The sequence below is a fragment of the Micropterus dolomieu genome, linkage group LG17, assembly GCF_021292245.1.
Source record: "Micropterus dolomieu isolate WLL.071019.BEF.003 ecotype Adirondacks linkage group LG17, ASM2129224v1, whole genome shotgun sequence".
Lineage (NCBI taxonomy): Eukaryota > Metazoa > Chordata > Actinopteri > Centrarchiformes > Centrarchidae > Micropterus > Micropterus dolomieu.
In genome coordinates, this window is record NC_060166.1 from 8,098,893 (window position 1) to 8,123,435 (window position 24,543).

Consider the following 24,543-nt stretch of genomic DNA (forward strand, 5'->3'; position numbering starts at 1 on the left):
CAATGTTGACCTAAATGACTAATGATGATAAATAGAATCCACCTGTGTGAAATCAAGTCTCCGTATAAATGCACCTGCTCTGTGATAGTCTCAGAGGTCCGTTTAAAGCGCAGAGAGCGTCATGAAGAACAAGGAACACACCAGGCAGGTCCGAGATACTGTTGTGGAGAAGTTTAAAGCCGGATTTGGATACAAAAAGATTTCCCAAGCTTTAAACATCCCAAGGAGCACTGTGCAAGCGATAATATTGAAATGGAAGGAGTATCAGACCACTGCAAATCTACGAAGACCCGGCCGTCCCTCTAAACTTTCAGCCCATACAAGGAGAAGATCAGAGATGCAGCCAAGAGGCCCATGATCACTCTGGATGAACTGCAGAGATCTACAGCTGAGGTGGGAGACTCTGTCCATAGGACAACAATCAGTCGTATACTGCACAAATCTGGCCTTTATGGAAGAGTGGCAAGAAGAAAGCCATTTCTTAAAGATATCCATAAAAAGTCTCGTTTAAAGTTTGCCACAAGCCACCTGGGAGACACACCAAACATGTGGAAGAAGGTGCTCTGGTCAGATGAAACCAAAATCAAACTTTTTGGCAACAATGCAAAACGTTATGTTTGGTGTAAAGGCAACACAGCTCATCACCCTGAACACACCATCCCCACTGTCAAACATGGTGGTGGCAGCATCATGGTTTGGGCCTGCTTTTCTTCAGCAGGGACAGGGAAGATGGATGGAGCCAAATACAGGACCATTCTGGAAGAAAACCTGATGGAGTCTGCAAAAGACCTGAGACTGGGACGGAGATTTGTCTTCCAATAAGACAATGATCCGAAAAACATAAAGCAAAATCTACACTGGAATGGTTCACAAATAAACCTATCCAGGTGTTAGAATGGCCAAGTCAAAGTCCAGACCTGAATCCAATCGAGAATCTGTGGAAAGAACTGAAAACTGCTGTTCACGAACGCTCTCCATCCAACCTCACTGAGCTCGAGCTGTTTTGCAAGGAGGAATGGGCAAAAATTTCAGTCTCTCGATGTGCAAAACTGATAGAGACGTACCCCAAGCGACTTACAGCTGTAATCGCAGCAAAAGGTGGCGCTACAAAGTATTAACTTAAGGGGGCTGAATCATTTTGCACGCCCAATTTTTCAGTTTTTTATTTGTTAAAGTTTGAAATATCCAATAAATTTCGTTCCACTTCATAATTGTGTCCCACTTGTTGGTTCTCACAAAGAATTACAGTTTTATATCTTTATGTTTGAAGCCTGAAATGTGGCAAAAGGTCAAAGTTCAAGGGGGCCGAATACTTTCGCAAGGCACTGTACATACTCAACCTGCTTAGAATCGGTGTGTAGTATCAGTTTGGGACACACTGGTTATTTTGTCACCTTCGCTGTAGACATACACAATTGTGTTCAAAATAATAGCAGTCAAACATCACTAACCAGATCAATCACTGTTTTTGGTAGAAATGATATTCCTACATGTCAAATAAGTTACTAGTAGATGTAGTAGACTAATTGAAAACAAACAGTCATGGCCTGCATGCTGCTGATTCTGTGTAATTGAATCATTAATTGAAAGGGACGTATTCAAATTAATAACAGTGTGGAGTTCAGTTAGTGTGGTCATTCATTCTGTGAAAAAACAGGCGTCAAACAGGTAGCAGCAAATGATGTACATGCTGGTTATAGTGCATTTCTCTTCTTTCTAAAATGGGTCGTTCCAGATATTGTTCAGAAGAACAGCATACTTTGATTTAAAAAGTTGATTGGAGAGGGGAAAACATAAAGAAGTGCAGAAAATGATCTCAAATGCTTTAAAATGGCAACCAAAACCAGAAAGAAGTGGAAGAAAACAGAAAACTACCACTCGAATGGATGGAAGAATAGCCAGAATGGCAAAGACTCAGCCAATGATCAGCTCCAGGGAGATCAAAGAGGGTCTAAAGTTACCTGCGAGTACTGTAACAATTAGACGCCTATGCGAAGCCAAGCTATCAGCAAGAAGTCTTGGAAAGAGCCTTTGTTGGGAAAAAAACATGTGCTGAAGAGGTTACAATTTGCCAAAGAACGCATTGACTGGCCTAAAGAGAAATGGTGCAACATTTTGTGGACTGATGAAAGCAAGATTGTTGTTTTTGGGTCGCAGACAGTTTGTCAAACGACCCTTAAACACTGAATTCAACCCCAAACACACCAGTAAGTGAGCAACATCTTGGTTCCAGACAAACAAGATTAACGTTATGGAGTAGCCAGCCCAATCCCCGGACCTTAATCTAATAGAAAACTTGTGGGGTGACATCAAAAATGCTGTTTCTGAGGCACGACCAAGAAATGCAGAGGAATTGTGGAATGTAGTCCAATCGTCCTGGGCTGACAGGTGCCAGAAGTTGGTCGACTCCATGCAACACAGATGTGAAGTAATTCTCAGAATCAGTGGTCATACAACTAAATATTAGTTCAGTGATTGACAGGAAGGCTAAATCTTCAAGGAGTTTTCAGTTTATACAGTAAAAGTTTGTAAAGGGAAATGCAGACATTTGTTGGACAGCCTAATATTCCTTTTTCCTCACTTTCTGTAAAGTAATGACAAATTTGATGAATATTTCTTTTATTTTTTTATTTATTTCTTTCTTTCAAGCAAAATAGTGTGACAACAGAAAAGATACACAATAATAATAACTTATACACTTATGCTTGAAATAGAGTGGGAAGAAGTAAAACTTATTAAACCCCACCCTAGTCTATCAAAGAATTTATACATACAAAAAATAACTGCTTCCTTCATCAATAATCTCAAAGAAAAAAAATATTAATAAATAAAATAATAATAATAATAATAATAGTAATAATAACTCATTTAGAAACAGTGGATGCCCAAGTCAAAACCACACATTCATACCATACATACTAATAATAGACAAATATTTCCACAGGTAACAATGATAATCAAATACCAACAATGGTAAATGGAATACCACAAAAGTACATAGTGACGAACAACTACCAACAATGGTAGACGAAATACCACAAGGGTAAATAAATAACAACTAATCCAACAATCTGCACAACATGAATACAATCAACCCTCATTGTCATTGTAATGGAACCAGACCTTTCGTTTGTAAAGACGTTTGAAATTGTGAATGCCTTGACACTGCTTTAATTCAAGCCCCAGATTATGTTTTGATTTGGAATAGAATGTGCAGTCTTGTATGGAAATTGAAGCTATTATATGGATTTGGGGCTTTACTCACTTTTTCCAACACTATTGTTTTGAACACAACTTTTAACTGGTGTAGCTCTACAGATTTGTTGCAGCACAGAGGTGACAAATCACAAACGCAAATGTCACTTCAACAATAGGAGTGCAAACCTCACAAATTAGTGTCTTGCACTTTGAACCATACAGATTTTTGTATAACCTTGTCCTCATTGTGCATGTCTTTGTGTGCTGCCACAGGAGCCGGTGTTGTCTAAAGAACAGCCAGCCTTTCAGTACAGCAGCCACGTGTCTCTACAAGCTCCCAGTGGACACATGTGGTGAGTTTGCTCATTAATATCACACATTCTACTACTTAGTACATCTTACGTACGTAACCCTTTTGCCTTTTTTGGATTTGCTGCTCGTGTCACTTTTAAGTCTATCCCACCTGCTCAGTATTCACCGGTCTTTGCTTGTAATAGTGCTCATTCTGTTATTTTCGTTTAGGGGGACGTTTCGTATAGAAAGGACTGACGGCTCCCACTTCGATGTTCGCATTCCTCCTTTCTCCCTGGAGAGCAACAAAGACGACAAAGCACCCCCCGCTGGCTATACATTTTAAGTGCCAGTAGTGACCTCCCACCTGTGAGGCCCCGGACAAGCTTTCAGTCGTGGTCCTGTCGGGGTTGTCTAGAATTGTTCTCCTCCTGTAACGTTGCCTCAGCCTTCAGCGTAAGACTAGCGTGAGTCAGATTATGCAAAGGGAAAATATAGCATTGTCTAGATCATCCAAATGCAGATCCACCTTTCCTGCCAGAGTGCACCCAACAGCAGTATGTCATTGATTAAATCATATACGGTAGAAACATTAGTGACAGTCCACTACGTCTTCAGTCCATGGTGTGTTTGGAGAGACATGCACGTTCTAGTGAAAGAGCACTGGGAGGTGGGGAGGGGGTTAATGTTTACAGCTGTACTGGACATGTTGTGCACGCCATAGTTGAAATATTGATCAGGCTGTTTTTATAGTGAGCGTTTCCTGCTGAGCGTTGGGTTCATGAAAAGAGCAACAGCTCTAGCATAGCTTCATCCACACTGAGGCCTCAGTGGGATACTTCAGGACAACAAGTAAGCCATCACTTTACCTCAGTTTCAAACTCCTCCTTCCTTAATAATGATCTTGTTTGAATTTATGAAAACGTGACGGGTTACTTTTATCCAGGACACAATTTTCCTGTTTTAATTATAATAGTGCCCTGTCACAGTTAATGTCAGTCCTGTGTGGGCCACTTAAGAGAGGAATATTGGATTGAATTCTGGGCTGGTAATAGTTCTTTATAGTATTTGGTTTGCAACATTGAAGTACAGTGGATATAGTTGGAGATGTCAAAATCAAATCTCTACAAATAGTCTTAAGTAGGAAACATAAAATCCAGTAGTCTTTATCTTCACCCCTTGTCATTATTCAGCAGTTACAGTCTTCTACAGTCTATGCGCTCTTCTCCAGACTCAGAACATTACTGGTGGTGTTGTGACTCCTTCCAGGGCCTGCTGTAGAGAAGCTGCCCCCTCCAGGCTTTAGGCCACGTTCTCGTCATATGGGATGGACTGCAGAGATGGATTCTTATGTTAACGACTTGTGAGCGTTCAGGTCATTAAGACGGTTGTATGATTTTAGAGTTTGTTGTGTGAGGATTAGAAACACTGCTCAGTGACAATGTAACACTATTTATTATGGTACCTTCTGTATTATTCTATATTATTAAGCCCAAAGTTGGATGGAGGAGATTTCAGAAGTGTTTCCAAGTTGATTATAACTTGGATTTTGATGAGGACTCTATTTACAAGTTGGAAAATCATCAATACCAAAACTTCCCAAAATGATGTGAATGCAACAATACTGTGGGGATGGTTTTATTTTTATTTTGGGGGGGGGGTCAGCCTCTCCATTATTACCCTGCTCACATGGGGACACAGTTTATGTTGATGGCTCGCCCTAGATGCCATATTCTTTTAATTTTTGTATGACTTACTTAGCCATACTCGGTTATATTCAGTGTCTCAGACATGTTCTTGTTCTTTCCTCTGAGTGGTCATTTCTTAAACCTGTCAACAGATTTGTGTGGAGAGTTATTTTGTCTTTATGATGCTATTATTGCAAGGAAAGAGAGAAACCAGCCATCGAGCTTTTCAGATACAGATGTGTTTTAAGGCTCATATCACTTGTCATACCTTGACTACACAGTCAAATTAATGATAATGCAACTTATAAAAACAGTTTGCTGCTCCAGGAATAATTTAGTTGTGAGGGAGTGAATACTTACACCATCAATAATCTTGAAAAATCCATTTTTTATATTTGTACTTAATTTAGATCATTTTAAAGAGATAATGTTCCCTTTTTGACATTTAAGACCCGTTGTCTGCATCACTGGTTCAAAACTCCTAATTACATTACGCTGTGATTCAATGTTGTGAAAGGTGAAAATAGAGAAGTTAAGGGGATCTGAATATGTTTTATAAGCAGTGAACTGAATGTGTTGACAGCCAAAAAAGGAATCCTTTGCTGAAAGGAGGTGAGGGTCAGGTCATGGTTGTCTTTGAATAACAAATGCAGCACACTGTCAAGTAATTATACTAAGCCAGTGTTGTGGCTAAGAGGAGAGTGTGTGTGTGTGTAGTCTGCTCTCTGTAAAAACCTGTACACATAATGCTGGATGTCTTTTATTAAGGCTGACTGTTTGACTTTGCAAGCTCTGTAACAAGAAAAGCTCATCAGCCTAAAATGTCTCTGGTAAAGTGAGGGAAGAAACAAACATCTTTGTTTTGAAGTGATTTAAAGGAACTGATGGATGACATACTACTGTAAATAGAGATGTAATTAAAGGCAAAACTAATAAATATACATTTTGAAAAATAAATCTTGGCATTTCTTGTGCATGTTTTCTTGTATGTATGTAGCCCTTAGTCTTCGATAAGCTCCTGCAAGGTAAATACAGGAGCACATGGAAAGAAGACAAAAACGTGCTTTTGTCTTTTTTGATCTTTTAATCTTTAAATTTCCCTAAATAACAAATTGAATGCCGGTGTGTATATATTGTTCCTCTTCATATGCTGTTCTCGTACTACAAATTTTAATATTTAATTTTTTATATATACCGACTTGAATAGGATCGTGTATGAACGACATTTATGACCTCCACCACCAGAGGTCAGTGCAGTCCTTTCCTTGGTCACTGACTATATGTAGATCAGTAGGGTACATACCACGTGATCACATTTACTGCACTGAATGCTGATAAACTTACTTCCATGTCACCTCTTTTATTAAAGTCCGCATGATTCAGTGTAACTAAAAAAAAATTAAAATAAACTTCGCCTACACTTGATGATCCAGTAAAAGTGCGTTATATAGAATTAAAAATATAGATTACTTTATTTTAATTCATTTTAGCCTTTTAAACAAGTAGTAAAACCTGTCTCTCTGTGCAAAAGACCAGGCTCGATATGAAAATCTGCCATTTTAAAATGACTGTCGACTTGAGGCCTTTTATAAATGAGGCGCCTATTTTAAGGAGATACTAACTTTTACGGTCGGGTTTAGTGGCTATGTTAACTAGTACGCCACCACATCCGGCAACATGAATCAGTTTAAAATGTTAAATAAAATTGATACTTTGACGGTATGAGTCACCTTCACCAGATATAACCGATATGCTGAAAGGAGCAGCCCAACATTGAACTGGCGCGTGAACCTGATGGAAGCTGGCAGGCCTGCGTCGCCTTCCCGAGGAGGACGTAAGCGTCGTGTCTCGGAGCGAAGAAACTGCAAACTTCGCGGTGCAAGATGCTCGTGCTCCATCAGCCCGTCCCTCCCTCTCTCCATCATTCTGCGAGCAGGGAGCACCGGAGCTCACGTGCACACGCTGCGCGCTCCCAATACACTTGAATAGAGGGTGCAATACATAATTCAGTCCCAGCAGGGGAACACCTCAGTCTCTCCCCCTCCTGCCGAGCCTGTGGACCGAGACGGCTGTTTCCTGCTCTGGAGCGGATGGAGGATCCACCTTGGAGAAGGACGAGCGCTGTGTTTGCTGCAGGTTGTGCATGACTTCCAGCGGCCGAGGAAGGACAGGGCGAGTGGTGATCTTCAGGAGACGTAAACATTGCCATGCCCTGCTACACGCACCACCTCCCCCGATCCGCTTCCTCTTCCTGCTCCGGTCCGGGACAGAGGGCTCTGTTTGAGAGGATATCGGAATAAGAAGACGACGCCGCTGTCGAAGGTAAATATTTTGGAGACGTGGTGAAGTTGCGTTCGGGATAGGAGGCTGCTGCGGGCCACGGTCTGCACCGTAGGTATCCTGCATCCTGACTTTGCTGTGTCCGTGTTTTGCGGCCATGCTGCAGGCAGCATCCTCCGACCTGTTCCCGACTTGAGCTTCACTCTCTGGGATTAACAAGTTCCCAAAAGAAGAAAACTATAGTTCCACGTTTAATGTTTGGGGGTTTGTTAAGTAGCTTTGATCATCCACTGCTCTGAGGAACTGGGTGATAATAAAACGTTTTTCAGGAGCAGTTTGGAATCTTATTGCTCACAGTGCTTCATGTTTCAACCCCAGACTGTGTAGGCTTTTAGAAAGATTTGATCACGACTCTCTGCACGACTGCTCAGTTGGACCGGTCTTGTTATTATCACAGTTCACATTAACACAGCGCCATGGGTGCCAAGCAGACCAAAGGCCAGGAGCCCGGAGGAGCCAGCCCTCAGCACAGCTGGAAACGGACGCCCACTAAGGAGCGAGGTGACATCTTGGCTTCCCTCATGCTGAAGTCAGGGGACCGGCTGAGCCGTGGCGGGACCCCGCCACCCTACCAGCGCCGCATCGGCATGATCCAGGAGATGATGCTGATGGCCAAGCAGGGCAAGCAGGACGAGGCCACAGAGATGCTCAAGACCCTCCGACAGGTAGCTGCTCTGTGTGTGTGTGTGTGTGTGTGTGTGTGTGAGAGGGTTGGAGGGTGAGTAAAAGTCTTTGGTTCACATTTCCAACACGACACCTCAACATCCTCAGTTGGCTTTTCTTTTTCCTTCCTCTATTCATGTCTACGCCTGCACATTGGTTCTTCCCCAGATGATGTCATCACTGATGCTGAGACAGAAGACAGGCTCAGACTGACTGACTGTTGACACGCTGACTAAACTAATTCTGCGAGTGGTTGCTTACATTGCTGATGAATTGACCTCCTCTCTGGTTCTGTGAGTGAACACGATCCCCCCTGGCTAGACCTCTTGTGCTCAGCCTGGCTCTGCTGCACTGGTACAGTGTGCTACGATTTACAGCCTCTGTCTGTCTTTCAAGACATTTGCAGCGCTTGGCAGGGTGCTGCTGCTGCTGCTGCTGCTGCTGTAGCTACAGAGAGAAGGGAAAGCCCAGCAGCAGACTGAAAGAATCTGGTGTGGTGAGAAACAAAAAGAGAAGCAGGAAAATGAAATGCCACCAGCTGAAATGGAGGATTTAGAGAGCTCTAAAGAAAGGGAGGATCTCAGCGTAACATTATGGAAAATAACACATCTGAATAGATCTTTCTCATTGAGATGAGAATTAAATGCAGATAAGAAAACAGTGAAGGAAGACACAGATTTATAAGCTTTCATCCCTATAGACAGCACTGCACAGCATCCATATGCTGCCAGTGTTCACTGTTTATCCCCCTATGACTCAACCATAGGGAACTGAGCCTCCAGCTTATACACTGCTTTCACAGTGTATTGTTTGGGCTTTGGAGATTTCCATCAGCTCCTTTCTGGTACTATTTACAGTTTTCTGATCAGCCACATTTGGATTGTTAATCCTTGAATCAATGGCAAGCAGTGGAGCAAAGCAAACAGGCTTAAAGACGAAGGACACCTCTCCATCCGTCATCTCTACGAAAGGAGGATTAGCATCTCTGTCACCGCTTGATGAAGCTATGACACCCCAGAGGAGAATCCAGGCTGAAAGTGAAGGCACAACAGCGGCACAGCAGTGCGGTTACAGTCCTCCCCAGTAAGCACTGACAAAATATGCCTAGGTTGAAACTTTGCTGAATCTGGGTACGTTACACTTATAGTGCTGACTGTTGACTGGTGAAGACTTGTTGCTCTGCTGTTTTAGATCATTGTAAATCTTTTTGACGGTTGTCTGTTTTTGGGAAAAAACAAGCACTTTGAAGTTGTCACATTGGGCACTGGGAGTGCGTGATGGCCAGCCATTTTCTGACAATTTAAAGAATAGATAAAATAATTGTTAGTTGCAGCCTTAGTTAACTACGTAACTGAAACAGTCATTTTAATGCTGATGATTAGCAGTTAGGCATGTTATCACTCATGCTGAGACAGAAGCCAGGCTCAGACTGAGTGACTGTTAACATGCATTCCGCGAGTGGCTGCCTACATTGCTGATAAATTGACCCCCTCTCTGGTTGTATGAGTGAACACGATCCCTCCTGGCTGGCTAGACCTGTTGTGTTGATCTGATGATCAACAGTTAGGCTAAATGTACCCCCGGCTTCTTTTTCAACCAAATTTAGCTGAGTGTTTACCTAGATGTCTAGATGACTGTATGTTGACGTGAAAATTAGTAAAACCATGCCGGCTCCGGTCATCTGTACGTTTCCTCCAACTCTGTGTAAAATACAACTACAGTTTCAACAGAATAGTTCAAAATTTAGGGAAATGCACTTTATTGTTTTCTTTCCAAGAGTGCGATATAAAGATCAATACCATTCGCTTGTCTGTGTTCTCAGTCGAAGCTGGAGCTGTGAGGCGTTAGCCTAGCTTAGCATAATGAAAGGAAGCAGGGCAAAACAGACAGCCAAAGTTCAGAAATACACCTGTAACACTAATAAAGCTAACTAAGTAACATACTGCACACAGCAAGTTTTTTAGGGGGAGTTAGGTGCTGGAAGTCTTTCTGGCAAACAATAGCCGAGCGCAGGGCCTGTGCACAGCTTCCCTGAGCCGCCTTTTCGTCATAGTAAGGTTGACAGTTTTGTTACCATTGTGATGTGCAGAGACCTACTGTATACATAAAGTCTGCACTAACTGATCTGATCTGGCAATTGGCACTATTACCAAAGACACTGCAGAAAAGTGATGGTGGGTTTATATTTGAAGTTTGGACAGAGCCATGCTAATTGTTCCCCCAGCTTAGTCTTTATGCTAAGCTATGCTAAGCTATGCTAATGGCCCGTCCAGCTACCTACACAATGCACAGCCATGAGAGTGGGATCAATTGTCTCATCTCTCTCTCAGAAAGAAGCTGAATAAGTGTATTTAAAAAAAAGTGGGACTCTTTAAAGGAATGAAATACTTATCAGGACTAGGGCTGGGTATCACTTGACATTTTTCTAACGAAACGATACCTGGATTTTCGTACCAATAGCAAAAGTCAAATTCTTTTGGTAATAGTTTTCAAACTATACATGCTTTTCTAAAACCCCTTTTTTTCATGTAACAGAAAAGCTTAAGGTCTTCGAAATGTTATCTAAGCACAAGCAATCACACAACAACCGTACCTAAATTAAACAAGTTTATCAAGTTTTTCATTGAAATTTGGAAAATCGAGATTACAAATGTGACCAGCAGTTTATTGCCATCTTTCTGAATTTGACAGTTTTCAACACTCTGCAGATACATTTTGTTCGATACTGAGTACTAAGGTTCGATACTCATCTGTAATCGGTACAGATAGGGTAGTATAAATGTTTTTTAATTCAAAATAAGGTACCTCATTTTGTCAAGTTTTTTCCACTTTTTTTTTTTTTTAAAGTACATGTGATAGATATTTTCCACCTGACAGAATGAGCTACTGCACTTTAAAAGCACTTTTATTCTACTGGTCTGATCTTAAGAGAGCCCACTTAAATTGTCCGACCTCTGGCTGTTTCAAGCATCTCTCTTTATCTTGCTTCATTAACATATTTAGGCGTTATTTGCAAACAGCCACTCTCCTTCGGACCTCTATTATAGCACAGCTGCTGGGAGATTTGCGGTGAACCACCAGCACTTAGTGGACTGCTTCTCTTGTCATGAAGCCGACTTGTACACAATTTACAAATTAAAGATATTTCTAAGGAGAGAGAGAACAAAATCCAAAGGGCTCCAGTAACCTAACCATCAGTCACATTTGGCTTCATATTGTGGAGGGTTTGTGCTCTGGTAGAACAGTACGTGACAGACAGATCACACGATGAATTGGATAAAGACAATTAGGAGGATAAAGAGAGCAAAGAGGGGGGAAAAAAACAAAAAAACACCATGGGTGTTAAACTGCAACAGGCACTGCTGAAGGAAAAAGGGAGATGAGGTGGTGAGTGATTACAGAGGCCATTAGAAGACAGAAGAGAGAAAATGAGACAGAACATAAAGAGAGGAGAAATGAGAGAGAGATTGTTTGTGAAAGACATGAGAGTCACTCGTCGCTGGTTACCAGGTTCTCCTCTGCGTTGCCCAGAAACCATGGCGATGGCTTGAGGGCTCTGACTAAGAAGACATTGATTTATTAAGCAGGAGCTCTGTTAAGAGCTAATGGGTAGGCCACCTTCTTAATCACCGCCCCTCAATTATATTGAAACCAAAGCTAGCATCTCTTCACAACTTCTCCCTCGGGCTGCCTTGAAGCTGATCGCTAAACTCAATCCAGCTGCATCTGGGGAAACCTCCACCGGTTCTGAATTTATCCTCAGTGGTTCCCTCAGCAGTCTAGCTTGCTGTAAACAGCTGCATGGGATTTTTAACTCATCTTCTTGCTATGTGACAAGCGTTTTGACAGATAATGAGTGGGTGTTGTGTTGTGGGCGTCATTAATATTTCAAGACTCAAACTCTCTAACTGGACAAAGTGGTCTTAAATTGCTTGTTTCAGTCTGATGAGTACACCTGTGACATTAGACATTTTATAGCATACAGTGTGACGGTGTTACGCTGTTGGATGCAAGAGCTTGACAGTGGACAGCAGCCTCCACAAAGACCCAAAATCAGCTGTCAGAGTGTGAGAATTTTCCCAACAACCGCTGAAATCTTTAAGCTGCTTCGCCGTAATCACAAACTCTGCCTTCTAGAGATGGACCTGACTGGTACAACAGGTCTGGACCATTCAAGAATTCGTTGGTACCAAAGTGAAATTTACAAGCACAGTACAAGAAAATTAGTAAACGTAACAAATTCTCTTAAATCACTCGTACTAGCCACATAGGAGCAAATGTGTTTCTATGAGTGGTTCTTGCGCAAGACCCATTATCTTTGTATTTGGCGGTTTTCAACATCAAAACCAGGAGTGTTTCCAGGATCCGACACGGTCTGGGGCGTTAGCCCAGACCATCTGGGGCTGACGTCATGGTGTGTGTGTGCGCTTGCCTAATGTTTTGTGGGTGGCCCCTGCTGTTCTGCCTTGAACAGTCCTGCCTAAATTTCATTTTACTGCATTGTATGACTACTGCAAACATTACATTTCAAAATACAAATGTAAAATAAAAATGACTAATAAAGCTGAACCCAACGCGTGTTCTCTCTGCCTCTAGCCCATCTGCTCTCTCCCTTCTTGGCAAAATATCCATAAAGCACAATACACTGACATTGAATGGCCTGCACATAGTGACAGTTGACCAACTATCAAACAAAGGTAGCATAATGTTACATACTTACCAGCAGCTAACATTAGCTGGCTGGCTAATTATCAGATATATCCAGGCTATGCTGGATACGCTACGCTAATTAGCTTATTGAGATGTACCAGTCAAAATGTCAGAAAGCACCAGCAGCTGGTTTATTGACGTAGCTACATCAATAGCTTTATTGTTCGTTTCAGCTAGGTCAATAAACCAGCGGTTCTTAAATCTAGGGGCAGTTCGGTCACTAATGGGACTTTTGTTCACATACATTTACCTTTTTGGTCTATGGTTGTTACTGCTGCTGTGCGAGCCCGACAGCCGAGCAGAAGCAGCATTGCACGCCGAGCGTCCATGCAAAAAGAGGGCTGCAGATGGAATGGCTAAGCCCCGCCCACCCCCTCAGTCTCTTTAAATCCACACAGGCAGCAGCAATGGTTGGCCAGGAACTAAATTATTTATATTTCATGCTGAATATAGATTTTTGTCCTCTTGTCAGAAAGATTTGGGGCTAGTCAAAAAACACTATGTTGACGACGCAGATGATCAAACTCTCTATAGGGAGAATTCAGTCCCCAGAATTCAATTCTCAGCTCAGTAATGCAGATGTTCCCTCCTCGTTTGTGGAAAGTTATGGCATAAAATACTACAACCTTTTAAAATGCACTGTGCTGTTAATTACACGCCCTCTTTTTTTCTTTTTCCTTTGGTCTTATCAGCACTTGAAGGGCAGTGTCTCAACATGATGCCGTTTGATTGATTGATTCAGCTTTGTTTTGGCTGCGCTGTGAATCACAGCGGTATGAGTGCTGCCTGCAGTCTGTACAGTCTGTTCCATCACCAGCTAATTTAAGGTCTTTCATGTGCAGTTTTCGCACAGAGATGCATTCAGTTTTTGTGTGCTGTCATCTACCAGGTGAGGTGTTGAAACTACAGCAAAAATGTCACAGACATGTTGTTCCTAACATGAACAATGGAAGCTGGGAGCAAACGCTAACCTGGCTCGAAGTTCGATTTTCCCACCACCACCTCTAAAGCTCAGTAGTTGGCACTGTAAATTTTGTTTGTTTAATTTGTACAAAAACCAAAATGTAAAAAATTGTGGTTTTACAGGAAGATACATGCAGAAACTATTTCTCAGCATAACACAGATTTCCTGGAGTCTGAGCTTTAGAGGTTTATATTTATATTTTTGTATCTGGACACTTGGTAAAGAACCCCTGATATGATAAAAGTAACAGAAGGTTTTCCCGTTCTTCCCATCCTGTTGACATCGCATACAGCATATGACTTGACCACAGCACTGCAACTTCTGTTGCCATGTGTTGTCAGATAAAGTGGTGAGTGGACTCACACCAACGTTAGCCAAACACAATGTTTGCACACAGGCCTGGCAGTTGAGTTTACTACAACATAAGGGTTATAACATCTGAGGATAGCTCAGATAAATAATGAGCTAGTACATTGCCCATTTCCACATGTTGTCATGCATAAAAAATATATATATAATATATAATTCACTATAAGCATATTGCTTAAACAGCAATGTAAAGGAATTATTCTGACCCAAGCTTTTTGATCCATATAAGCGGTCAATCAGTAACTGTGCGGCAGCATGTGTTTAATAAAACTACAGTTTGTGACAGGGCACCTGGAACTGCTCACATAATCCATTATTACACTTTAATGCCTCCCAAAGACATTTTTCCCATGATGCCAACTCATTGTATGAGCCCAGTGCGCATGGCAAGCTCGGGAGCGAGACACTATAGACTTTTTTTCATTGCAGACATTTTGATTTGTCATTTCAGGAAAGCAACAGGTGGAGGTAATAACATTAATAATGGCCTAGTTCCATCAAAGTGTCCTAGTGAGCCACGTCAGTGAGCCAACATTCACAATACCAACTGGAGCAGCCAAATGGAATGCAGCCATTATTTCTGTTATTAAATCCTCAGGATGACATTTTTATATGTCATCCTGAGGAAAGGTCTAATCAGCGCAGGGCTCTTAAATGAAACCATAATTTGCTAAAGGAACTGTATGAAAGAAGTAGTTCATGGACTTCTAATTTTAGCTGCACAACCTGGAGCAATTTCTCTGCTCAGACTTTTAATTTAAAAACATTAACAATAATAATAATTACTGAGATTGGAACCTCAATAATAGCGGAGGTGTATGATCTTTTTTTTTTTTAGCGAGACAAAAGACAACATCAACGTAACGATACAGAAGGTGCGAGACAAAAACAAAAAATAGATAAATAAAAAGAAACCTAAATACATGAATAACAAAAAAATGACTTGATCTGAAGGAGGACGACGAGGTAGAGAGGCTGGTGGGGAGCAAACAGAACGAAGAGAATAGGTGAAAAAATATATATTAATAATAATAAAATGGAATATGTCTTACTACCACCATCCCCACCTCCACCACCTAGAGGTGGAGGATCTTTATGAAAGTCGATGTCAGTTTCATAAATGGGTCCTCCTGCCCCGGTTGCCATAATTAACCTATGAGCCTGCACTTGCCATGTCTGTTTCCAGCTCTGTCTTTGTTCGTGTTCAGCTGGGTTCAGACCACCGCTTTGATGTTGACCGGCACTAATTAGAGTGGGTGGTGATTTCTAATGAAAGAAAAGCCCACACTGTCCTCCTCGTAGCATAAATGGTTTATGTGTGTGTTTATGCGCACTCAACACGGCCTAAGACTTTGTCCTCGTCATGTATATTTCAAGAAGGGCCACTGTTAATAATGGATGGCTATTGCGGATACTATTTATGTACACCTTACAAAATACAGTTGAGCCGTCTTTTGTTTGCTATTGTTTCAATGCGTTCCACGGTTTCTTACTTTTTGCAACTGCAGACCTTCTCACCAAACACACATACACACACACACGCTGTCAGCACTCTGTTGTGAATACATTAATTGCTGATTCTTCCCATGTTTGGGTTCAGATTAGAGCGAGCTGGAAGATTAATTTCCATCAAGGGTTTATATATTTGCATTGCGCCTCAAATCCTTATCACACCATGACTCACCCTCACATGCACACACATGTTTGCTTATTTTCTTTAGAGCATGAGAAGACTGTCACCGTGCTCACATCTGTACACTAACTATGTAGCTAGATCCAGCAGCTAAGCATGAAGAGTGGAAGCAGAGGGGAAAAACACTTAGCATGGGTCTATCCCAAGTGAAATCCAAATCCACCTACCAGTACCTCTACATTTTACCCGGCCAAGAAGTAGCTCCAGCATGTAACACCTCATAAAATCACAGCTTTTGAAGGTTTTCACAAGCAAACAACGTCTTAATTAGTAACATTTCCAAGTGACCTGTAGGCTAGCTGTTTCCCCCTGTTTGCAGTCTTTAAGCTAAGCTAATAATTTCTGTAGCTTTAGATTTCATGTACAGCTAAATAAAAGTGATATCAGACTTTTCATATAACTTTGGGCGAGAAGGCGAATTACAATATTTCCCAAAATGTGAAAATACTCCTTAAACAAGCTTATTTTTAACATTGAAAATAATATAGAATAGCCGGTTATACAGAGGTATGGGTTACTAGGTGTTGTCCACCACAGATATGTTAAGGGTTCCCTTGTGATCACCGTCTAACAATCTAACCCTAATTTTAATAATCAATCACCTATTTGCAGCTTCAGTGAAAATTTAGATTCTAAAACTCAAATCCATCTGACTGTTCAGTGACACACCAAGACCTGATGTATAAACCTCTACAGCTGGCAGAAATAACTAGTTACTAGTCTGTATTTATAATCCACAATCTAAGCATCATGGGGAAAAAAACAAATAAGCAGTCTAGCCAATTATTTTCGTGCTACAGTCTCTGCTGCCATTTGGCAGGTCAGATTGGTCAAATGGCAGCCAGAAAGAGGTGTGTAGTGCCACTGGCTCCTCACGCACACAAACACACACGAGTAAAAATGACTTTAGACATGATGCACCCACAATCCATAGTGTGTGATTGTGTGATCTCAACTGGAAAGTGTGTATCCTGGTGACCATAAGGACATATCATAACATCTCTAATAACATGATGCTCTAATCACAGGTTTCTCTCATCTGCTATGTCGCTATTAATGTCGCTCTCATCTGAAATTACAGCAGCTGATATGTGTGTTTGTGTGTGTGTCAGTCAAAGCGCCTCTCATTATTTACTGCCCCTCCTACGCAAAACAATAGGCAGCATGGAAACCTCAGTGAGTCATACCTTTCTGTATGAGGCTGAGCCCCCCCACCCCGAACATGGTTGGCCCTGTTGTCACTTAACTGGCTATGAACTGTCTGCACAAACAAACCCAAGCACGCAGAAAAATATAGCTGCAGACACTGTGAGCCTGCATTTACCTACAGACTAAAATGAATTCTCCCAGAAAGTGTTTCAAGCCCACTGGCATTAGCAGCTAAATGAGTGGTGAAGATAGAAAAGCAGAGCCATTACATATTGTGTATAAAGAGTGTTATGTCAGAGCAGACAGTACATATCAACTGATTTAAAATCCTGTTCCAAAGGATGTACACGCCCAGCTGTGTGTGTGTATCTATAAATTATAGATAATCTATAAATTACATAAAATCAAGAAAGCATGAGACACAATATAGTTCATTAAAATATTATAATTAAAAATGAGGTTCCGTTCTGGACACTGGAAACGAAAAAAAAACAACTAAATAAATAAATCTCAACACAAGGTCTAACTTGATGTCTCCGAAGCTTTTAATACACTCGTGGCTTTCTACAGCAGATTGTTTTCCTCAGCTAAAACATCTGCATAACCACTGATGCTGCATTCATGCATTTTCAGCAGAATGGGAAGAACAGAAAAGTGAAGTGTAGATAGAAATATTTAGTATATAGCTTATTTTTAATTTGCAAAATTGTGTTATTTTATTTCGATTTAACTGCCAGTGATTGCTACGGGTTTACGTACGAGATATACGTAGCTGTTATAAATTTACAACAGCTCCGACTCAGAATTAAAAAGTTGAACGGTTTCTGCCACTTGGCTGCTTGCGATAAAGGTCGCAACAATGTGATGAGAATGCTGCAAGAGCAACAAGTTTTTCTTGCGTCAAAATATTCTCAAAAATTGTGCTCTGAAATTGATTCATTTGAAAATGTCAGCTGGGATTGGCTCCAGCCCCCCGCGACCCTGCATAAGTAGAATAGACAATGGCTGGATGGTATTTTTTTGGGATGACCCCAACTGTCTGCAGTGCCACCATCAAGATAAATCCTCTGCTTGTATTTTACTACCACACCTGTCCTATGTAATAGAATTCAAACAAGGCCTGCAATGTACATCCAAAAAGGCGTAGGACGAAAAACAGCCTGATGAATCTTGATCCTGCACCTCCCATGTCCTCCTCAGATGACTTAACGTTCACATTATTGAACATTAGATTGCAGTTTTTATATAACTCTCAGTATGGTCTACGTTTCTGTTTCTTACTGAATGTTTTTAACTTAGAAGGCCTTGCATGGACGTGCACCACCTTACCCATCTGATCTAATTGCACCATATACACCGGCACGCCCTCTTTGCTCTCTCGATGCTGGTCTCCTGGTCATTCCTTCATTTGACAAGAAATCAGTTGGCTTCAGAGCATTTGCCTACCTGAAACCTAACTTTCTTCACTACAACCTAGAACTCTGTCAGGTTCCTCGCCTTTTTAACATCCTTTTAAAGCTGATGTTTTTAATGTGTTTGCATCCTGTTAAATTGTATTAATGGCTTGCCGTACGTTTGTCCTGCATAATCTTTTTTAATTGTTAAGTGTATTGGGACCTTGCTGCATAATGATTCTGCACTTTAAATACATTCGATTGATTAATTGACTGATTGATTGCTTGATTGATTTTAGAAATGCCAATATCTAATGGGCAGACCCCAATCATGTCACCAGAGGATTAAACCTTTCCATTTAGCACATTTCTCATAATCTAATTGGCAGATTGCCAAATTACACATCCATGCTACCAAGGAAGCCTTTCCTTTACTTCCACACTCAGAACAGACTTTTTACCACTGTAAGAAAGCTATAAGAACAGCAGAATTGCCATCATGTCATTTATTGTGTCCAGCACTTTTATAGTGCGGTAAGAAGGAACATTGCAGTTTTCAGGGACCACTAATGGTACTTTAATCTTGGAACAGTATTCCTACATGCCTAAAGAGGAGCATGATAGATCATCTAAATTATTAATGTCAAAATAATTCTGTAAGGCTGAATACGTACAGCCAGCGCTGTGCTCTGACTTAGTATTGGAGTCAGTGACAGCAGCGTTGTAAAATTCTGCTCTGGTCTAATCCTCTCCTGTGTTTGTGTTTCTTTTAGGGTTTTTTTAAGTGAAGTTGTCATTCATGTTGACTTTTTAAGATTTAACAAGATCGCTGTTCATGCGTGAAGCTCTGCCAGCAGGTTTATGCGTCGCCGGCTTTGATGGCGCTTGAGATGTGACAGATTTTTTATTTTCCCTCACCAGCGAGCAGGCAGTCAGACAGCAGGAAGCAGTGCAACAGGTTTTAATTTAATGCTTTAGGGGGTCAGCAAGTAGACAAAGCAGCCATGGAAAATGTAAAAGCTTTTTTACATATTGGCATGCGCTTACACACAAGACACTTATGCGTGCGTGTGTATTCCTGTGTGCATGAATGAATTTGTACCTTTTAGTGTTTGCTTTAAAACTAAAAAACAAAACATGTTGTGTGTTTGATCAATTATTGTATCTTGTTCACTGAAGGGTTAATGTGCTTTCCTGTGTTTTAAATGTGCTTTTTGCCCCCCCCTTTCTTTTCTTTGTTTGTTTTAATGTAAAGCCCATTGAGTTTTCCCATCTGTATGAAATGTGGTCTATAAATAGACTGACTTGCCTATAGAAGCGTTGCCTATATAAGTAAGAGTGTGTAACTAAGGATATGATGATCTTATTTAATGTGTGTGTGTGTGTGTGTGTGTGTGTGTAGGACCTGGGCATGGAGTCGACATCTCTGGATGACGTGTTGTACCGCTACGCCAGCTTCAGAAACCTGGTTGACCCCATCACACATGACCTGATTATCAGCCTGGCACGATATGTCCACTGCCCCAAGACGGTAGGACACACACACGTAAAACTCATTTAACGTGAAGAATCTTCAAATATTGCCGATTACAATAAACACACTCGCATGTTAACACACACACACACACACACACAGACCAATGGGATTCATTTTGTTGCTGCTATCAGATCATCTCCTGACTCATTTTGTCTGACGCTATTAGGTCACGGAAGTGCTCTAAGTGGTTGTGTGGCTGTGTGTGTCCTTGAGAACTACAGCTCGTTGTGTTTGTTCATTCATGTAGTCCTGAATGTCATTGAGAGAGAGAGAGAGGGGGAAAACATGACAGCAGCCATACTGGATGAATAACGGAGGGAGGAAGGTGGAGTGATGGAGATTAAAAGGCCTGATGTGTAATTGCAGCATTGTGCTGAAACACTGTTGCCCAGCCTTTGTTAATCTGTATGCTGTAAAAAGTCATCTAGATCTGAGAAACAGCTGCTCCTATACCTCTGGATGACATATACCCTGCTTCCTTAAAGATCCAAATGAAAACGATATGTTGTGTCATTTACATTTTCCCCTGACCTCCCGAACCCACATGACCAACACCATCTTGCCTCCTTAATTTGATCTATTTCCTGTGAAAACAGGATTCTGGAGATGTAGTTTATTAGTGTGATTTAAAGTAATCTTGTATATCCACCGCAAACATAACTTAAAGTTCTTGGAAGGAAAAATGTAACAGATTTATGGGCTAAATTTACCCGCAGTCCCGCTGGAAATTAGAAAAGAAGCGGCAACAAAACACTTAGAACAAACCACAAAAACATGTAGGCTAGCACACTGTCATTTACAAAAAGGTAAGCTAACGTTAACATTACGGGCTGTGGATGTAACGTTAACGTTACTTTCAGTCGACTGTCTTTCTTGTTGCTAGTGGTAGGAATGAGCGCAGGATTAATGTCACAGGTCAGCCATCTAAATCTTCCTCTAGATGTGCGCTAAAGGAATGTAGCTGTGTTAATGTTATCTAATGTTTTAGCTTCTCTTCTCAAGCTACTCCAGAAAGTGAACAAGTGAGTGAATACAGCTTCCAAATAATAAAATGGAAAAAAAATATTTTTAAAAAATGAGAAAAATGAAAAGACTAAGATTTGACTAAAAGTAATGTACATTTTCTTCAAAACAATAAAACTAAATCAAAGTCATGTGCCAATGCACACTGGTAACGCGGTATAAAGAGTTTTTCATTTGCAAAAATGTTGTTTTCATTGAAAATGAACAGGATTTGTCTAGTACCCAGAATGCACTGTAGGAGCTTAAAGAAAATGTCCAGGTGGCTGGTCTCAGATGATCTTGGAGGTGAAGATGCTGGATGTGGAGGTCCTGGGCTGGTGTGGTTACACGTGGTCTGCGGTTGTGAGGCCAGTTGGATGTACTGCCAAATTGAAGGTAGAGAAATGAACATTCAGTTCGCGGGCAACAGCTCTGGTAGACATTCCTGCATCCAGCATTCCAATTGCACGCTCCCTCAAAACTTGCGACATCTGTGGCATTGTGCTGTGTGATGGAACTGCACATTTTACGAGTGGCCTTTTATTGTGGCCAGCCTGAGGCACACCTGTGCAATACCCATGCTGTCTGATCAGCATCTTGATATGCCACACCTGTGAGGTGGATGGATTATCTCAGCAAAGGAAAAGTGCTCACTAACACAGATTTTGACAGATTTGTGAACAATATTTGAGAGAAACAGGTCTTTTGTGTACATAGAGAAAGTTCAGCTCATGATGAATGGGGCAAAAACAACAGTGTTGAGTTTATAATTCTGTTCTATGTACATTCAGCGAGAGACTCTTCACTAATGCAGAAACTGCAGAGGAAATTGAAGAGAAGGGTTTTGTGTACAGTTCATGATAAGCGAACACTGAGAGGCTGAGAAGAGCCGGAGTGAAAGAAACACCAGCGCGGGTGTTGTTATGTGCGGAGGGAAAAGCAACGAGATAGGAACTACAGAAGGAGACAGAGAGAGAGGTGTTATTTCCCTCATTCTGCTCCGTCTATCCTGTCTGACACGTTGGATTGCTGTTCTCTTTTACTTTCCTGAACTTGGCATTAAAGATATTTGAGGCTTCACTGCTTCTCTTATGATGGGGTGTCATAAAATGTCAATGCAGCATCTTTGAATGTCATCGTGTTTTTTAATGTTTGGAATGTGCAAAGAATTATGTTTGGCCATTTGTTGAATAATCACTGGTATTATGGCAGCAGCAGGTTTGCAGGTTTAGCCTATTTACCAAGTGGGAACCTCCGGGTCTGAAAAGTGAAGCCAATGCGGAAGTGCCTTAAACCTGCAACCTTTCTAATGACCAGCAGGGGGCGACTCCACTAGCTGCAAAAAGAAGTCAGATTGCATTAGTTAATCGCAAAATGATCCTACTTCCCATCAGATTTATTACCTCAGAAAACACTTTACTAATGAGTTTATGATCTCGATCGATTTATGATTATTCTTCTTCAATAAAGAGGAAAATAGATGATAAAGCAGCATATGTTTTAGGGCGGAGCTACCATATGATTGGCAAGTTGCCACCATGGCGATATGTCATTCAGGCATGAGGTGACTCCTATCCACTGCATTTTGTACATGTGACCAGCGCCGTTGAAAAAGCCTATTAGGAGTCGGCTTTTCATTTTTCTGGTGAGTAAGTTTTGTTTTAAGCCTGTTTTTTGCTAGCCAAAATTAGCATCCCGTTTAACGTGAAGTACGGACGCACCACGCTAACCAAGTATCGTCGCATCCAGTTGTCTGGTTCCAAAAACCAAAATGGCGATGACCAAAATGCCAAACTCGAGGCTTCATAACAGTCGTCTACAAACCAATGGGTGGCATCATGGTGACTATGTCCACTTGTTTTATTCACACCGTTTATGCTATTTACACATCGATCAGACACGCAAAATATAAGCATTTATTTGGAGTTATTTTTCTGGCCACTGAAAGAATGCAAATATATTCACTCTCCTACTTAGCTGAGTTTTGTTCTTCAACCACCCCCGAGGGAAATATGTGGCTCTTTAGCTGCTAAATGCTCCACTATGTTCACCAGCTTGTCACTAACTCTGACTATCTGTCGTTTGTTGATGGGCAGTTAGTGTACAGCCCGCTGCCTGCTGCTGCTGGAAACGACACTCACGCGGTGAGAGTGAATCAGAACTCTAAAGTAGTGGGCTGTGAAACCAAAACAATGAGCTAAAGTGCCTGTAAAGTTGATCTACAAAGTCAGGTGATAATTATCTCTGGGTTTGTCACTATGAGCATCACCTTTCACATTAAACACATTTGGTCTATTGTTGATTTAAAAATATTGATTAGAGCAGCTTCAACTTGGGCAGAGTGAATTAGACATTTGATGGTATCTGTGTGACTGCATGTATAAATTACTGACTCACAAAAAGCGATTTAAGTTACTACCATAAGTTCAATTTTGCATCCCTACATACTGTTCATCACTGCAACCCCAATACCATGCAGACATGTTAGATGACAGCTTCCTTCCACAGAGAATTCTCAGAGATCTCTCACACTCAGCACACAGAACCAGCTCTGCCTTCAGGCAGCTGATAACACGTGTTTGTGCAGAGGGAGCATGTTTTAAGGATGTTGTTTGCTGCCCATTTTCTGTTTGCTTCTTTTCCACCTGCCGTCGTGTTGTTTCATACAGCTGTGGTTGTGGATGTTGCTATTTCTAAGTTGTCAGTCATGCTTTTGCACATGAAGAGATCAGAAGACGTGTCCATTACAAAAACAATGTGACAGAATACTGTGAATACTGTGACTTCATATGGGCGTCCTCCTTCAATCCCTTATGTTTCAGTCAGCACTCCAGTCCAGCAAAAAGAGCAAAAACTGACTGGATGAACTTTACCCACCCCTCAGCCTGATTAATTCCTCTGATTAATATAAACACAGTAAAACTGCTTGGGGATTAATGACACATTTCCACAAATAAACAAAGGGGCTAAAAACCTGTTTAGTTAAGAGACAGGATTAATAGATTTAGGTCGTTTTTGTTATGCATAAATACATAATAACATAATCATTAGTTACATCATTCAGGGAGATAAAAGAGGAAAGAGACCCTGAATGAGTAACAGAAAGAGAATAATCCATTATCAATGAATCACTTTAAAAAGCGATTATGTGTCACAAACAGCAGCAATATATATTTTAGTATTTAAACACATATATTTGGGTTGAAGTTGTTTTACTGTTTAAGTATGCATTGATTTGTTCAACTTCAAAGTTCCAGTATTACTCATGCAACATACATGAAACACACGCCAGTGAAGCCCTGGATAATGCTGCGACTATCAATAATAAAACACACTCATGTGTGATTATATATTATATATATAGATTATAGTCAATCTAGTTCTTCCCATAGACAGCCGGACTGGTACTGATCGATTCTACAGTGAAAATGAAATCCATCGAACTACATTATATCCATCATCCAATCAAATGAGGACTAAACTGTCTTTTAATTAAAGTTTAGCGTTAAGAAGCCATTACATTGTGCTTAATGTAATGCACTGTA

The 24,543-nt window shown here is 41.1% G+C and overlaps 2 protein-coding genes across 4 annotated transcripts in view; both read left to right on the plus strand.

The window, feature by feature from the left end:
* Positions 1-6,134, plus strand: part of poldip2 (polymerase (DNA-directed), delta interacting protein 2) — a 21,430-nt gene extending 15,296 nt beyond the window's left edge. For both annotated transcript variants that reach the window (XM_046073612.1, XM_046073613.1), the window contains exons 10-11: positions 3,472-3,551; positions 3,721-6,134. In XM_046073612.1, the coding sequence (XP_045929568.1) occupies positions 3,472-3,551; positions 3,721-3,835 (195 nt within the window). In that variant the 3' untranslated portion in view covers positions 3,836-6,134. The remainder of the gene's footprint in view (positions 1-3,471; positions 3,552-3,720) is intronic.
* A 730-nt stretch (positions 6,135-6,864) lies between these two features.
* The window catches only part of lrrc75a (leucine rich repeat containing 75A), a 65,814-nt gene continuing 48,135 nt past the window's right edge, over positions 6,865-24,543 (plus strand). For both annotated transcript variants that reach the window (XR_006828847.1, XM_046074529.1), the window contains exons 1-3: positions 6,865-7,499; positions 7,915-8,182; positions 19,862-19,990. Coding sequence is in view for 1 of the 2 variants with exons in the window: in XM_046074529.1 (XP_045930485.1) it covers positions 7,934-8,182; positions 19,862-19,990 (378 nt within the window). In the remaining variant the exon portion in view is untranslated. The remainder of the gene's footprint in view (positions 7,500-7,914; positions 8,183-19,861; positions 19,991-24,543) is intronic.